The sequence below is a fragment of the Desmodus rotundus genome, chromosome 9, assembly GCF_022682495.2.
Source record: "Desmodus rotundus isolate HL8 chromosome 9, HLdesRot8A.1, whole genome shotgun sequence".
Taxonomy (NCBI): Eukaryota; Metazoa; Chordata; class Mammalia; order Chiroptera; family Phyllostomidae; genus Desmodus; species Desmodus rotundus.
In genome coordinates this window covers 14,706,898-14,724,625 of record NC_071395.1, presented here as the reverse complement: position 1 = coordinate 14,724,625, position 17,728 = coordinate 14,706,898, and the positions used below count along the sequence as shown (strand labels likewise).

The 17,728-nt window shown below is 42.9% G+C and overlaps 1 protein-coding gene across 1 annotated transcript in view; it reads right to left on the bottom strand.

Moving 5' to 3' along the window:
• Positions 1-17,728, bottom strand: part of HHIP (hedgehog interacting protein) — a 75,525-nt gene that overhangs the window by 15,154 nt on the left and 42,643 nt on the right. The window contains exons 5-9 of the mRNA XM_024568940.2: positions 7,430-7,581; positions 6,858-7,031; positions 6,325-6,468; positions 2,969-3,090; positions 546-669 (exon numbers count right to left, since the gene is read on the bottom strand). Of these exons, the coding sequence (XP_024424708.2) occupies positions 546-669; positions 2,969-3,090; positions 6,325-6,468; positions 6,858-7,031; positions 7,430-7,581 (716 nt within the window). The remainder of the gene's footprint in view (positions 1-545; positions 670-2,968; positions 3,091-6,324; positions 6,469-6,857; positions 7,032-7,429; positions 7,582-17,728) is intronic.

The following is a 17,728-nucleotide window of genomic DNA, read 5'->3' as shown; positions in this document are numbered from 1 at the left end:
GCCGGAATGCCAGCAGCGACTTGGGAAACAAGATTCTTAATTGGGGTTTCATCCCAGAATTTCTCAAAATTATCCACAAGGTGACCGCTAAACTTTAGGCTAAAATTTAATTTTGGAGTATTCCTACCAAGAGACACAAATTAACTTGCCAAAAGTTCTGAAAGGCAAAAGCAAAATTTCTCAGCCTTCCAAGATAATCTTTAAAATATTTATAAACTCACGTAAAACAATAGTTTTCAAATTACTCATTATCATGGTAAACTTATGGTAAAAAGGAAGGGAAGAGCCTAAATCATATGAAAAGTCCCTCTGAAGTCTTCTTTGTGCTTCACAAAATTAGTTTATGAACTTGATCAAGTCTGTTCAAAAAGCATCTCTTAGGTAGTTCTTGAAACCGCCATACATAGTGGAGGTAAAAGTAAATAATATTTGTGTGCGTCCCGGAGCTGACTCCCAAAGGGAGACACTCATTTGGGCATCTTGTGGCAGTCTGCCCGCTAATCAATGGGTACTTCCTCTACCCACTGTGGGATCGGGACACCTACCCGTCGCGGTCTCCAAACACGTAGCTCCCATACAGCCTTTCCGACTGGCAGCCTCGGTAAACAAACCCGCCAACCAAAGGACCGTTACCAAATGGCTTGAATTCTAAAAGTGATGGCTCGCTTTCTGGAAAGAAATACGCAGTAGCATTAGATAAAAGTAACACAGACCATGCAACAATTATTCCATTCATTTACTTTTAACTCTGAAGTGTGTTCCGTGGTGCACAAGGTGGAGCTTTGCTATAGATATTTAGGGAAAATAGTTACTCCTTTTGCTTAAATGGTATAAAATGTAAAGGGCCCCCATGTACAGCTAAATGAAGTGGGAATGTTCTGAAATGCTTGCTGTTATTATAACGGCCAATGCATAACAAGTTTTCAATGCAGTTCAAATCTGGACACTTTGGAAATCATGGTTATTTACTTTAGAACCAAAATACTTAAAATAACAATGTTTTTATGTTGAAGTTTTTGTAGGAATGCTTCTGCATACACTTAGTAAATTGAATCAGACTTCTGTTAAGTTATATAACATGTTTGAAAGCCCACACCTTAATGAAAATAATAATATAGTACATAAAAGATCTTTAAAACCACATTTGCACATTTAAGACATTGTCACTTAGTCAAGTAATATCTTCATGTAGAATGTTTTATAGTTTTGCTGATGGATAGTGTTATGTGGTTAACGCAGTCAGCTGCAGCCATTCCTCCTGAGTCCCCTGTGTATGGACCTGGCACCGAATCTCTCCACATGTGTCATTACACGCTGAATACACGTGAGCTAATTGCAATGGAAAAGACCTAAAGCCAGTTGCAAATTAATCTGAAAAGTTCTTATTCCTTATCAAGTACATTATGTGCTTAATATCAATAAGTCACTATTAACAGGCCGTATTTTAAGCACATACTTTTGTGGAAAGACAGTGATTTTAAAGTCCTCTCCCCCCGCCCCATTGTGATGATGGTGAATACGATAATATAAAAAGTAGAAAAATAGGTTTTAAGCAACCAGTACGCTGAGATGTGGAATAATTGAATGATTAAGGACATAAACTCTGGAGTCAGGCTGCCGGGGTTCAAATCCAGACCCTGCCACCTTATTCTGTGTGATAGGTAACCTCCGGTGTCTCAGTTTCCTCACCTGGACAGTGTGGCCAATACCCGTGCCTATCACATGGGGTGGTTCTGTGAATGAAATGAGTAAAGTTTGTAAAGTGCTCACTATCGGGGCTGGCGTGCAGTGAGCACTGTGGATGTGGTTATTTGGTTTTTCTCTTTTCAGCTTTACTCAGGTATAGTTGACAAACAAAACTATAAGATATTTAAAGCGTACATTGCGGTGATTGGATATATGTATACTTTTTGAAAGGATTCTGTGGATGTATCTTTAATACACAAATGTAGGGCTTCCGATATTGTGACCAGTTTCAGCTGAACCCCCACTGACACGCTTGTAGAATTTAGCTTAATCAATATCGCTGGAACTCCATCAAGCTAGTGACTCATTAGATTTGTTTTTCAAACCCCATTATTCTTTGGTTTGGCTTTTGTAGGGTGCACACGCACATACAAAAATACCTGAAAAAATATAGAGTAAAATCACTGAATACCACATGAACGAACACCACTGCGTTACTCCTGGTACTAAGTATCGAATGAGTACATCTGTATCGAATGAGTACATAGAAGCAGCAATCAATTTAATAACCTTAGTCTACTACGTTCCTGAATCATAATGTGTGACAGATTGCTTCCTCCAAAAAGAGTAAATACTAAAACATTGAAAGTGTTAAGTATCTTTGAGGTCATATTATCCAACTTTCTTTTTTATATGACTCTACGTAGTAGTCATGGCCTTAAAAAGACTGTCTAAACATCCCATTTCCATGACTTGGGTCAGTAACATGTTTTTGTAAGGCTATTACTTTGTTTTCTCAAAAAAAAACACCCCACATTTAAAAATTACACTCTTAATTGAGACACTTATAATTTTCCTAATTGCTAAGACTAGCATGCTGGTTACTGAAAAATTTCTTACCTTTAACACTTGTTTTTTTCCTCTGCATAGAAGCTGTTAAGACAAGTTCTCCCTTATATATTAAATAAATAGAAGGTATTCATCTTGGTTCTCAGATGATCAAAATATAAACCGCTCAGTTTTGAGGGTCCATTAAATTTGGGGGACCTACAGAGCACCATTCAATCTGCGGGAAAGGTAATTACCCAGATGGAGCCCCCAGGGCTTGTAAGAGTCACCGGACCTTTAAAAAGTGAGCCATTTACTCCCTCACCACTGTTAGGCCAGCGTTTTCCTGCCTTCCTGATGCTCATTTTGCAGAAATCCTTTTCTTTTCAATTAATATACTAAAATAAGATAAAACCCAAACTAAAGCAAAGTCAACAAATGATGCTCTACTTACCATAATCTTTCCCCTTTATTATCTGTAGGATTCTGGCTGATGATCTGTTCTTTCCATTGGAGTCTGAACAAAGTATTGTTAAATTGATGTTTACGTCGGTGGGATGCCGATCCACAGCACACCTGTGTAACAGACAGGACACCCGTGAGTTCCTACACGTGTCTTCCAAGCTCCGCCCAGAGAGCCCCGACATAGGAACCCTGTGTGGGCTGGCAAGGGCCCTTCGGGCTGTTGAACTTGGATTCTCTAGAACAGGCTGAAGGAAACATCCCAATGTGTTTGTTTACTTTCCTGAAGCTTAATGATCTCTAGAGAATATTTCTTAATTTCCCCTGGTATCTCCCTCCATTGTGAATGTGCGTACCGACTTAAAACACTTGTTACTCGGTCATTAAGGAATAGCCCATGGATACGAAGCTGCTAATGTGGAAGAATAAGAATCAGCTGCAGCATCCACCCGTATTTGTGACATAAGATACAAAATTAGTGATAGTATTCGTTCTGTGCATCTCCCATGGAATCACTACATTCTCAGACGCGGGCTGCTTGAACAAAGGGAAGTGCATACTCCAATTTAGGGAGTAAAATAAACCTGGTCCCACGACCATGGGGGTCTGAGAGTTGACTTTTGTTTTCATGTTCCGGACCAGAATTTATCTGTGACTGAAGTTACTGACTGAACTCCACGAGGACAGGAACCCCTTCCAGCTTCTTTGTCTCTGTAGGACCCAACTGAAACCTGGGAACACAAGAAGAGCTCACACTATTTACTCAATGTTTAAGTCCATGAGGGACTAGCCATGAGGGGTTTGGACTGGGGGAAGGATAAAGTTGAATAATATAATTTTCAAGTTCTCACAAATATGGAGAACAGTGTTGCATTGTTTTTAGGTTTGTCAAACTTGTCATTATTGACACATCGGGCCAGATGATTCCTTGTGTGGGGGACAGGGTGCTGTTCCGAGTATTGTAGGATGTTTAGCAGCATCTCTGGCCACTACCTGCGAGATGTCAGTAGCACGGTCCCTTCCTCCAAAGTAGTACGAACAAAAGAATGTTTCTGGATATTGCCAAATCATCCATTAAAATCACTGTTTTAGGCCACACACACACACACACAAAAGCCCCTGGGGCAATTAAATAAATTAAAAAATAAGTCCGAGAGAAGGTTCTGGGTCTCAGGCACCACATGGCAATTATTTAGACAACAACACAACAGAACAAAAACTGTCGGCTCCAAATGATCCCATTCGTCATGGGGACACTACAAGCGCCACCTGCCAAAGCTGGGTCAGCTGCTCTGCGGCAGCAGCCCCTCCACTGTCCTCTCTCATGGAAGGGTTCACAGCCTACAGTGCCTGGCAGGGATCATGACATGGACATGCTGTGACTTAAGGTGGCACTAAATACATACGGGGTGAGAAAATGTCCCCTATCTTGCTTTTCTTTTTAAGAGAAAACTGTAACCAAAAAAAAAAGTTTGACCTGTTCCTGACAAGTAAGAGCACATCTGGAGGAAAAGGCCAGGCCTCCCCCAGGTTCAGTTGCTGGCGGCAGCAGGTTTTTACTCTGGCTGAGTACTGGGTCCACTGAGGACCACTTGGCCTTTCTAACCTGAGTTTCTTATGTAAAAAGAGTCTGAGAGTGAGACTTCTGATGATACTCTAACGGAAGACACCTGTTGTTACACATTTGTCCAAACCTATACACCATGCACAACACCAAGTAAAGCCCAGTGTAAACTGAGGACCTGGAGTGATTGTGATGAGTCAGTGGAGGTGCATCAGTTGTCACAAATGGACCGCTCTCGGGGGGGAATGGCAACGGTGGGGGACTGTGCACATGTGGCAGCAGGGCGTATACGGGAGACCTCTGTACCTTCCACTCGATGTTGTTGTGGACTTAAAAGTGCTCTAAGAGAATTACAGTTTTGTCAAAAGGTGGGGGGCCCGAGGCCAACTCCCTCCGCGAACTCCTGAGGGGCATGGCAGATATGAGCATAAGATACTTAGCTCAGTCCAGTGTACAGAACTGCCTCATAAAAGTCTGCTTTATGTTTAGCCAATAATTGTTTTAGTTCTCTTTCTGCTTTATTAAATCTCCCTCTATGTAAAATAATCTTGGAGGGAAGCATGACTGTGCCTTTAGCCACGTGCCGCCAGGGGAGGTGGGAGCTCGCCTGCGCAGGCGTCCTGTCCTGCCGCAGGTAGGTCTCAGAGAAAGGCGCCTCACTCTGTGCTTTTACCCTGAGGTCCAGGCCCTCCCCAGCCCCCCTCGGGAAGTTGCTCGAAGCACCGGTGGGATGTGATGACTCAGGCTGCTTGACTTCAAAGTGCTGCTCTGTGGTGGCATCTGTGAGCCCTGAGCTATAGGAATGGAATGTGACAGTTTCCTCCACATCCTGAACCCACCTTAAGTGTTCCCTGTTGCACAGATTTTAAGATCTGCTGAGATGCCAAAGAGGAAATGAAGTGTAGACTTGGACTTTGATGGGGGGGAGATGAAGGGCATGAGGGATTATAAAAATAAAAAGTTCGAAAAATACTCACCTTGCACACACTGAACACTCAATAAACATTAAATAGCAATAATACTTTAGCTAGTAAATGAATGAATGTGGCCAGATAGCCCTTCGACTGTGGACTGGGTGAAAATTTCATCACAGAATGGCTGCATTAGACTTCACAGCTTTTTAAAGCGTACCCCAATTTTTCACTCTACATCCTTCTTAGTGTGGCTTTCTTTGTGGTTCATTATAGTAAGTAGTCAATACTTCATTTAGAATTCCCTTAGTACTTGTAATTTTTTTTGAAGGAAAAGAATGTTAACATTTAGTCAATTCCTTACAAATCGATATCGAATCATCATATATTAAGTGAAGCCATGATAATAAAAGCTGTAATTTACTTAAAATCTACCACGTGTGTCAGACACTCCATGCTTTACTTATAAATATGTTTTAAATCATTGCAGCATCCTTGCAAGGTAGCTCTTCCCACCCCCGTTTAATGCGTAAGGAAAGTACCATTTCGGCGGATGGAAGCAGACACAGGGTTGTCATGCCTCTCCTTATTCAGATTGAAGTCTGAACCATTACGCGGGCCAACAGCGTTTCTCCCATAATAGCCCTCCGCAGTGGAAGGTGATTTTTCGCCATGAGTTTGTCCTTCTTCGTGCCTAATCTGCCGTCTAAATCTGCTTCTGGCATTATTAGAATCCACTGCTGAACCCTGGCTGGATAACGAGCCGGTACGGTTTCGGTTTCGGAGGTTCAGCCTTGCACCGCGCTCTTGACTGCCCTGGGCGGGGATCCCTCTTTGTTCTCCCAGTTCCTGAACCCCAGCGGGCGTTCTCACCTGCCTGGGTCGTGGAGGCCGTGGGCGAACACCTCGGGGGGCTGGTTGGTGCTGTTGAAGTGTGGGTTGCTCCGCGGGATGGAATAGGGCACGCTGCACACGTCTGCGTCCACGTCCAGCCGCAGCACGGACCCTGTGAAGTCGCTGAGAAATGGGAGGACAACTTAAGTGCTTTCGCTTTCCTCACGTGCTGCCCCTAAGCCCAATGCAGAGAGGTTGCTCTGCAGGTCACCCCCTTGTCCAAGACTCCATTATTCAAGTTGCAAGTCGCAGAAGGCGACGGCAGCACGGGCGCTGCTCGCCTCCCAGGGCTGCATGCACGCACCCCAGGCAGCAGGAACTCGAGCCAGCGTGCCCTGGTCTGGCGCCTTTCAGAACCACGACAGCCGTGTGCTACCGAATGCAGACACTGAGAACCAAGGCGAGGCCTTTAACCACAGACACACAACGCAAAGACTGCTCTGCGCCACTGGCTCCGACCCTTTATCCTGGCACTTAAGACGTGTTAACATCAAATGGAACCTGCGTTTCACCTTAACCCGTCCATTTCTTCCATGTCATCCAGCGTGATCATCCCGTCGCCGAGAATGATGTAAAGAAAGCCGTCGGGGCCAAACAGCAGCTGTCCTCCCAGATGCTTTCTGTGGAGCTCTGCCACTTCGAGAAACACCCGGGCGGTTCTCGAATCCACCTGATGGGGGTTTTTCCTACACGATGGGGAGGAAACAATAGGACGACTGTTAGAGCCCTAGGACGAATCCCCTGGAAAGTAGAGAGTGCGCACCTAGGGAAGCAAACACCTGGCCTGTAAAGAAGAAACACGTACTTGAAATAGAGCTAATAAAAATGACCAAAAAATTACGTTATTTTTCAAGTTTCAGAAGTAGCACCAAGGTTGAAAGGAGATTGAGGAAAAGTGCCAAAGCTATCGTTTTTCACATTTCTCTTTCAAGACGCACATGGGGTTTTTAGCAAGGTGGAGATTGTGGGTTTAATTACTGCCACCGTTTGGCTATCTATTTATAATTTCTAAACACAAAAAATGAAGAGATATAGAAAAAATAAGATTTAAACATGTTTGTGCCTGCATGCGTTTCAGGGATACCTGGATACTGTGTATTCCACGACTCGGAGAATGTGGTCGTGAGGCCCGATAGCCCACCGTTCTTGGTTGGTGGTATAAGACACATACAGCTTTCCGTTTTTCTTGTAATTGGGGTGGAATGCAAGGCTTAGCAGTCCTCTTTCATCTCCTCCCTGCAGCCCAATGAAAAACACAAAGAATCGCGAAGTTAATTATGTTCTTTATTGTGTTTCAACTGGAACCCCAAAAGAGTCTCTTTCTTTCTTCTGGATAATCTTTGCCCAAACTCTTTTCTTTACTTCCTTGCCTACTGCACAAAAAAGGATTATGAAACATTTCGCTCTGCGGAACTCTTTAAGGGTTAGGGCAAGCCAGTTGCCGTGTGTGGTTATCCACGCACAGGACGCTTCCACGACTTTTGTTGAGTGATTTGTGTGCGTAATCTTAGGAAGCTAGGATGACAAGCTTTAAGTGCTGGGAAGAATTCTCTGCCGGGTTACTAGGTTGCCTGTAGTCCATGGAAGACAAATAAAAAGGTTCATAATCAGCAGTCACTTCTAATCCAAGTCTCCAAAACCTAAAACACAGTGTGGGCTGCCAACTCCCACTGTCTTGGCATTCTGTTTAGAAAACAGTTAAATTGCTTGTGTAATATGTAAACCTTTGTTTTACCCCGGAGGCATCTCCATCAGTTGTCACAACGATGGTGGTCTGCTCATCACAGCGCCGTAATAAGCAGCCTTGGCCTATCTACATAGAAATGAGGTATTTCTACATAGATCCCTTCACTGCTCAGCGTGTTTCTTTATAGAAGGATGGGGAAATGGGAGGAGAGCGAAAAGCCAGGGCTGGGAGGGGGTGGGAGAAATATGAGAGAGGAGAGGGGACACTAGGAAATAAAAATCCCAAACAACTTTCTTTTGTTATTATGTGAATGTCAAGGACTGTGTACATTAGGCATGCCAAATGCTGTAACAATTAAAACATCATCATGTTCCTAAATAGAAAGGCATTTTATCTTTATTTTCTGCTAATTCAGCTTGAAACTCAACGAGGCCTTAGCATTTGTTTTATCCCACAAGTAGCCTAGGGATTTCTATAAGGAAATCAAAATATCTAAAATTATCTAGATCAGACTGATGTTCATATCCTAGGAAGCCAGCGAGCACTTTCTCTGTCATCTGGTGTTACCCACAGTGGTAAAAAAAGTGACATAGGAATTGAAGGCTGCTAGTACATCACCTTATACACACCCTCATTAAAAACACACCTCCTACGGCAAAAAGCTGTAAATCACTCCTCAGAAGCGTTAGAGGAAGGCCAACAACCTCCGATACTGCAGTCCCTCCCAGTTACACTCAGCACGGGGGCACTCTTGTGCATCTTGTCCCCAGAACCGCGTGTGTTACTAGCAATGCATAAATCTCTTTGGAGTTTGTATTCTACAAAGATTTGAGAATTTTAAAATTTAGGCATAAAAGCTAAGTTTTAGTAAACGTTGATTTCCTGGATTAGAGAAAAAATGCTTTCAGACATGTGCCCTCCAAAGTGGAAACATCCGAACTGTTCGACTATATAAATAAGAACGTCGACGCGAATAGCCCAGAATTACCAAACCATTGTTCAAATGTCAACCCCCCCAACAAAAAACAGCCTCTTCATTTGCATATCATATGCTTAATATTAATTTTAATCAAAAGAACAATCTCATTGAAGAGTAAGACTATAATTTATGTATGAGCCTCTATCTTTCAGATTATCTTGTTATGATGATTTTAATATCAACTTGATGTTGCTGTTTTGCTTTTTACATCTTCATTAAGCAAATATCTCTGGCCTTTCTTACGAGCTTTTGAAAGCTGGGATGTGTAACTAAGGCTGCGTTGCAGAAAAGCCGCTACACATTTAAACCTCCCTGATGCTGTGTGAGGAGGCCTGGGGGTGGGACTTAGTCTGTGGTTAATTCCTCCTCCGCACAGATTTCCCTCTGAAGCAGCAAGTGCAGGGGAAGGACTGTGCGCCCACTTCACACATGTTTGTGTTCCACTCTAAGAAGCTTTGGTTGAAAGTAGTTCTTTTGTCATTTTTAATCAATTGTCTGAAGTCCAACTGGAGTTGGATAGCAACAGGTTTCAGACTGCGCTGGTTGCCTTTCAGGAGTTAGAAATGCAGAATTCATGGAAGGTGGGGAAGATTGCTGGGAAAAGAGATGGACTCAAATCCTGTGTCATCCATCACATGAGGGAATTGGGTGACATCATTGATATTGATGAAAGTGCCAAATACGGACAGAGAATGAGACATTTGAATGACAAGAAATAAAACAAAAAAAGCAATTTTAAAAATGTCAATAATTTTGAAATGTTTAGGTTATCAGATTTACATTTGTTTAATCATTACATATGATTTCATAGTTTTCACATGCAGTATATTATTTATGTATATGCTTAAAAAATAATTTCAACCTTACAGAGAACTTGTAGAGCAATATAAAGAAGTTCCATATACCCTACATCCCAATTCACTAATGGTTAGCACATTTTCCAAATATATGTTCTGTCACATGTACGTATATACACGTAAGTATCTTTTTCCTTTCCTTCCTTCCTTTTACATTTGTTTAATCATTAAATATGAATTCATATTTTTAAGTCAATGTCCAGGTACAAAATAGTGTTCTGGTTGGTTTAGAAACATGACTAGTTACTCTGATTTCAAAGAAATACTCCCTTTTATAACTATATTGATGACAACTTGAATGTATTGTATAAATACCGTAGAGTATCTCTTGAAATTAGCTCTTCACATTGCATGGTATAACGCGACTCCGGAATGCTCAGAGACCGGGAACGAGGGGCTCCCACGGTCAGGAGGTGGAAGCACGGACAGGCTCACCTCTGCGATGCAGACCTGCCTTTGAGGTCTGGGTCGTTTTTCCCACTCTACACGGAAAAGTGTGGCGATTGGCCACTGAAGGCTGACCTGTGGACCAGGGTCAGAGGCCACAGCACCAGAAACACCACCAGGCATTTGAGGCCTCCGGGCTCTGCGGCCACTGCCACTACAGCCTTTACCCCCAGGCCGCTGCCCCAGCCTGCGAACCTGACCAGCTCTCCGGGGTCTCAGAAAGTCCTTGTGCCAATATCACGGACTCTCTTCCTACTCCTTCCCATCCTTTCTCCTCACTATGTGCAGTTTATGGAAATGTCAAATTATGAAACTATTTTGAGTGAGCATCTGGAGGGTGTGAACCTCTAGGGATTAGTTCCGCCAAGCTGCTCACAAGGAGAAAAGTGCATTAATAGAAGACAAATGGAAGATGGCTTTCAAAAAAGACACTGACTTCTAACATCATGCTTTTGAAAACTGTTAATGTCCAGAATGTTTATCCTTACCCATGCGTACGGCAACGATTTGTCCAAATGTGCACATCACATTGGACTTTGGACTGCGTTATGCAGACTGAGCTCGCATTGTGCTCCCGGGGAGTGTAATCGCTGCTGGAGCCCAGGGGCAGCAAGTGATGTACAAACACATTAGGGCTTCCTCTCTCCAGGTCACGGTTTTTTGTTTTTTTTTTTAACTGATTGAAGCCTCCCTAGAGCATCGTCAGCTCCCATGAGAGCCTCGTTCCTTCCCCTTTGCTCAGCCTTCCCAACACTACATCAGCTTCTAGACAGCCCCACACCGAGCACAGATGACTCTTCAAAACCAGGGGCCTGAAGGACGGGAAAATAATGTCCCTGTACACTTTGGAACTTTGAGATTGAGCCATGTTTCAGAGTAAATCATAACCACCCCCACCCCACCCCCACCCCTAGGGACTCTTAGTAAGTAGTTAACTGCCACTCAATTATCATTCAGCTCTCAGGATAAATTTCACAGGGTCCACAGAAAAGAGGCAAAACCCCCAAAGAAAGAGGATTGGTGACTTTACTGTAAGTACAAGATCAGATCTAGTCTTATGGTTGTGGGGTATATATACTCTTCCCTGGTGGACAGATCAAAGTTCTAACCAGTTGACTAAGAATATTCCTGGTCTTTGAAGAAATAAGGTATCTAGTATTTGAAAAAGAGAAATAATCACCAAATGATTATACCACAAAGTAATTTTTTCTTTTTTAGAAAAATTGTGACGTATAGTCTTTCATTGGGATACAGTTTTGAAGAAAACACTTCCTTCATACTTTCAGTGGGGTTAAAGTTAATTTTTCCTGATTGCTGGCCTTTTAAAAATTTGCCTTAACCAGAAGCACCATTTTCCATTTTTGCTCAGTTTTTCTTGGTGACCTTTTGACAAGTGACTGGCTCTAAGTTCAGTAATCTACAAAACAGCCCTGTGGCATTGAGAAATCAATGAAACATCCTTTAAAGTTAACAATGCAGTGCTAAGTTCAAGATATTCCTTGTTCTTGCCTTGTCAAAAAAAAAGTATGTATTTAACATTTATTCAACAAATATTTATTGAACACCTTTCTATGTGTTAGGCATCGTGCTTGGTGCTGGGGCTAAGACAGTCAGTGGAAACCAACTCCTGCCCTTAAGGAGCTCATACGTGGGAGCCGATGACGAAGGGCAGCTCTCTGCTTTTTTATTCCCGCCATACTTTCTTATGATGCTCTTTTCAGGGGAGGTTAAGCAATGCTACACTTTCAGACGTGTGCATGGGCAAAGACAAGTATTAAAGAAAATAAGTAAATATTCTGGGTAACTTTGACGCAAAGGCTAATTAGCCTATTAGCATCTGAGGCTTTTCTACTTGAAATTTGGTAAGGAAAAGAAAAAAGCTTAGTTGTGTGAAAGCTAAGTTACACGAGGAATCAGGCAGCGTCTTCCGGCAGGAAGACCGTCTTCGAATTTATTGTGTGTACGTGACACGGGTATGAATGAAGACCTCCAGCAGCATTGCCGCCTTCTTCATAATGAAGCAGCTTCCGAGAATCGCCGTCAGAACAGCGTGGTGGTCATTTTAACTCTCTATAAAAACATATGCTTTTATTATGAGGCAAGTCATCACATTTCCTTTGTTAATGTCACTCCCATGTCTCCGTTTTGCGGGCACACATCAGGGGACTTGGAGACTGCCATGGGCCCCTCCTTGGGCAAACCTCCATTTCTCTTAGGCTGGAACCTTCTGCTCTTCGGAAATGGGAAATAGATTTGTTTCAGATTGTTAGTTCAAACTCAACACCCGATTGTGTTAAGTTTTCTGTCACTGCTGTAAAAAATCACTGCAAACACAGTGGCTTGAAACCACACAAACCCATTATCTTAAAATCTGTAGGTGGGAGTCCAACATGAGTCTCCTTGGGCTACAATACATGGGTCCATGGGGCAGTGCTCCTTTCTGAAGGCTCCGGCAGGGGTGTCCAACCCACAGCCCGTGGGGTGCGTGCAGCCCGGGATGACTATGATTGAGGCCCAACACAAAATCGTCAATTTATTTAAAACCTTTTCTTGCTCATCAGTTTCCATTAGTGTTTGTGTCTTTAATGTGTGGCCCAAGACAACTCTTCTTCCATTGTGGCTCAGAGACACCAAGAGGTTGGACACCCCTGCCTAGGGGACAATCCATTTCCTTTCCTTTTCCAGTTTTTGGAAACCACCTGCATTTCTTTTTTGAGTTCTCTTTACTCCATCTTCAGAGTCAGCAGCAGTGGGCTGAGTCCTCATCATAGAGCACAGCTCATACCTCTGACCTCCTCTCTCTTCCACTTCTCAGAATCTGTGATGATATGGCGCTTCCCCCAGGTAATCCAGGATAGTCTCCCTGTGCCATCTTTAGCAATCTAATTCCACTGCCACCTTCATTTCCCTTTGCCATGCAGGGTGACATAATGTAGTCACAGGTTCTGGAGATTAAGATGCAGACATCTTTTGGAGAAGGTCATTATTTTGCCTGCCACTTGGATATGTTAATCTATTTATTAAAAAAGCTCCTTTATTTATGATGTACTTGAGCCATCTTGGCCATGGCCACCATGAGCCCCTGGAGAGAGCTGACTGTGAAGCTCACCTATGAGTTTACAAAGAGATGTGTAAGGAAAGCTCTGTCTTTGCAAGCCTTCACTTCCAGAATCGTGGGGCAGAGGCTGAGGAGGAGGCTGTCTGCTAACGTGGGCAGGTGACACTGTCAGAGATGAACTCCACCAAGAGCAAAGCTCATCCTATGTTAATTAATCACAGGATGCGAAGAAGGTGAAGAGTTAAGCGTCAGTTCTACTAACTGGAGCATATTAAGCTCACTGAAACTGTATTAGTTTGCTTTGTTCATAAGTTCCGAAACACTGTAGAGTACTAATTTCTTCACTATCCCTGGGAAAGATGAGAGGCATTGCTTTTCACTGGTTCCCAAGTCTAGTTTGGTCTCGGGAGAGGAGTAGGTCCCTTGAGGATCCCCAGTTAGTTCGGGGAGTTGTTGCGTCATTTGTTTCTGTGATAGAATGAAAAAGACAATTGGTCTTTAGCCCCAGTTCCTGGCACACAGCTCCTAAACCATTGGGATTTCCTGAGTGATGGGAGCATCTTTTGTTATTCGTAATGAACCCCTGCCTGCCTTACTGGAGTGTATGCTAAAAAGGGGACTCGGGTGGGTCTGGCAATCTTCAGGATGGGGGCTGGTAGCCAGAGGAACCAACAAATGTGCTTACAGGGTTGGAACTTTCAGCCTCACCTCCACCCACCCCCAACCTGCTGAGAGCAGGGAGGACTGGAGGCTGAGTTCGATCACCAACAGCCAGTGACTTAATCAATGACACCTATGTAGTGAAGCCTCCATAAAAATCACGAGCAATGGGGGATGGAGAGCTTCCGGGCTGGTCCGTGCGTGGAGGTGCTGGGAGGGGGGGCGCATCTGGAGAGGGCACAGACACGCTCTCCTTCCCCCATGCATTGTTTTCATTCAGCTGTTCCTGAGTCATGGCCTTTAAAACATATCAGTACTAGTGAGTAAAACACTTTCCTGAGTTCTGCGAGTTGTTCCAGTGAATTCCTGAGCCCAAAAAGGGGCACTTATGGGAAACTGAATTTGTAGTCAGCTGGCCAGAAATGTGGGCAGCCGGGGCACCCCATTTGTGGCTGGCACCTGAAGTGGTGGCAGCTTGTGGGGCTGAGCGCTTGATGCCTGGTTAGCGTCCGAACGGTGTTAGGGCTGAGCTGGAGTGTTGGACATCCAATTGCTGTGGGGTAACTTGTTGGTGAGAGAAAAAAAGTCTTATTTGGTGTCAGAAAATATTACCTTCTCCCCTCCCCCCCAACCCCGAAAGAACACAGAGGTTCCTTAACCCGTCCTCCTGTGTAGGAAGAAGGCGATCATGAATAATGGTACTGAAGTTAAAGAATACAAAAAATAATTTGGAAATCTTCCTTTCATACCAATCTGACTTTGGAACTTAACATTTTTAGAAAATATCTTGTGTCACTTTATTATTCACTCTCGGCTTTTCTTACCTCCACTCTTCTCGGAGGGTGAAACCAGCCGCCGAGGGCCTATCCCTTATAGTATTAATTCTTCCCCTTCCCTCAAATTTCCTCTATTTTTCCAGTCTTGGCTTTTCTTTCAGGTACGTCCTTCACTTATTTGAGTCATTCTCTGGTTTCCTGACCACGGAATGCCAAGGATCAGCTCATCACTTCAAGGGCTCTTTCTGATTATTGGTATTTACCCACCGCTCCAGGTGCTCTGAGAAAGTACACATGATTTTCAAATGCCGCCCTCCCCTGCCAAAGAAATAGGCTCTTCTTCAAATGCAGAGCTGCCGGGTGGTTCCCAGCAAGGCAGCGTTTTTAGGAAGTGTCTCATGGGGTATACAATGTCTGGTATGTAGCAATTGGTCCATGCCAAATGTGGGTTTAGGGTTACAGATTTTATCTTCTAGAGGTAGCAAATGCAAAGACAGATTAGAAAGTGTACAAATGGGAGAATGGAGTATATTCCAGATGGAGACCAACCACCGGAATGTCCCACCAGCTTCCTCCAGCGATTCTCTTCCCCACCCTCTTCAAACATAAACAAAATAAATCAGTCACCCGGGGTTTAGGTTACAACCTACACAGAGGGAAGCTACTAGAAGTGGTGATCATCTAGATTTCCAGCTTCCCAGCTGCTGCTTATTCTGTATACTAATAATGTTCTTTTGACTTCTCGTGCCCATAGGGAAAAATGTATATGCACTCAGTTATATACTTAAAAATGATTCTGGTCACAATAGTCGATGAATGTCTGTGCATGATTTATTTTATATAAGCTACATGTTTGTTAAATGGAACTGAATTTCATATTTGCATTTTTCCTTAGGCGTTTTTACCTGTTTGAACTGTGGTATTTGGTACACTATGCATATTAGTTAGCGGACTGACTTGGTTCTTTCACCTTGTCGAGGTAGTGGTTAGCTGCTGTTAGGGCGAGCCTCCCCCATATGCTGCCCAAGCAATCCAGCGTGGTATCAGGGAATGGCTTCACCACTAGGGACCACTTGTCTCAATACATGGCAAGTATTAACAATGTCTGTGGTTTTCCAAAGTTCAGTTCTCCAAAACATCCTCTCCAAAAGAGAAAATGCTTCAAAAAAATCAAACTGTGAAACATCTTTTTGAAATAATAAAGTAACAAAATAATAAAATGATGAAAAGTCTAAAGTCTTCTCAAAAACAAAATCTTAGCACTAAATATTTGTTTTTGAAGAAGGAAAATTTATAGAAAAATTGGCAACACATAAAGCAAAGCTCTTATGCTTGTGTGTTTAGGCTTGATGAAAATAAATGAAAAGTCTCACAAAAACGACAAGGGTATTTATGGGAACTTAAAAGGAATAAAAATGACAACTTAAAAAGCTTTGTAACTACAGTTAATTCTTCTATTACAGCCTACAGGTTTAATTCTTAGACATTAGATTTTTGAAAGTATACATCTCTGGACTGAATTGTAAAAGGGTCAGTATTGGGCAGTTATATTGTTGGACATGGCAAAACCTCAGACATGCAAATGACGAACTAGATCAGTTCTCCAGACTGTAAGCTTCCTGAAGGCGGGGCCTCATCTTGGTGTTTCTGGTGTCTTGCAAAGGGTCTCATCTGTAGTAGAGACCTTGTCGTAAAAGTTGGTGTGCACTGAGTCCTTACTATATGCCAGAGAGGATGCTAAGTATTTAGCAAGCATTATCTTCTTCAACTTTATAACAACTCTAGAGTTTAATGCTATTTTATATCCTTATTTTCTGGCAAAGCATTTGAGTATCTTGCTCAACATGCACAACCAGAAGTGGCATAGATGGTCTGTGATCGGAGGACAAATAATATAAACTATTGTTACATAGCCCCACCGCATACATCCTACATGAAGAAATGAACCAACAAAGAATAGATTGTCTTCCCCCATCAGTACCCATTGTTCTTGGAGTGAGGTTTCCAGAGCCCTACTAGGGAATGAAATGAATCTCACAGATGAGCCATTTTCTCTTGTGGGAGATATAATAAAGCTTATATCTGTTAACACAAAGGTTAATTTTGGTTTTATGGCAATGTGCTAATACACAGACAACCTGGGGGAAAAAATCCTGACGTGTACATTTCCATGACATACCGTAAATACTCTCTCCACGGCCAATTTCAAATGGACAATGTGATGTCACCAGCTGGTGTGTGACGTGCCAAGCCCAGCACAATTCACTCTCCCAAGCCCATGACCACCATCGCGGAATTTGTATTCTTCTTTAAACCCCTTCGATTCTTTCCCTCCAGTTATTCTGCTCTTTTCTTTACTCTCCTGTTTTAAACTTTTTGTCACACCCATTCCTTTCAACATGTAGCACCCAAATCTTTTTGTAAATTAACCTGGGTTTTAACTACTCCAATAAATCATTCATTAAAGAAAGTAAACATGAAAGAAAAGGTATCTCTTACAGGATTTTTCAATGACACATGCATAAAACCTAGCGGACCACCAAAAAATAGAGCAGAACCACGCTTTCCAGGAGTTCACTGGGGTATTGAGCCGGGGAGAGAGGCAAATGAAAACTCCTTGGTGAATATCTCCCCTCTCTCGCAGAAGGTTGCTCAGAGAAGAAAGTCACTCTGTAAATTCCAGTGTGGTATTTGCATTGAAATTGCAGCTACTACAACAGAGACATAAGAGCCATCCTTAAATTCCATTGATCCATCCTGTAAGATTTCGGAAAGGACTGTGATTTGGAGGTGGAGAATGGGTAGCCCTACATGTTAATCAGATAAGGAATGCGTTTAATTATGTAGGGAGTATTATTATCTTGCTGCCCACCATCCAAAGAACTTGTGGACTTCAGGAAATTGCAGGCATGGAAAGGC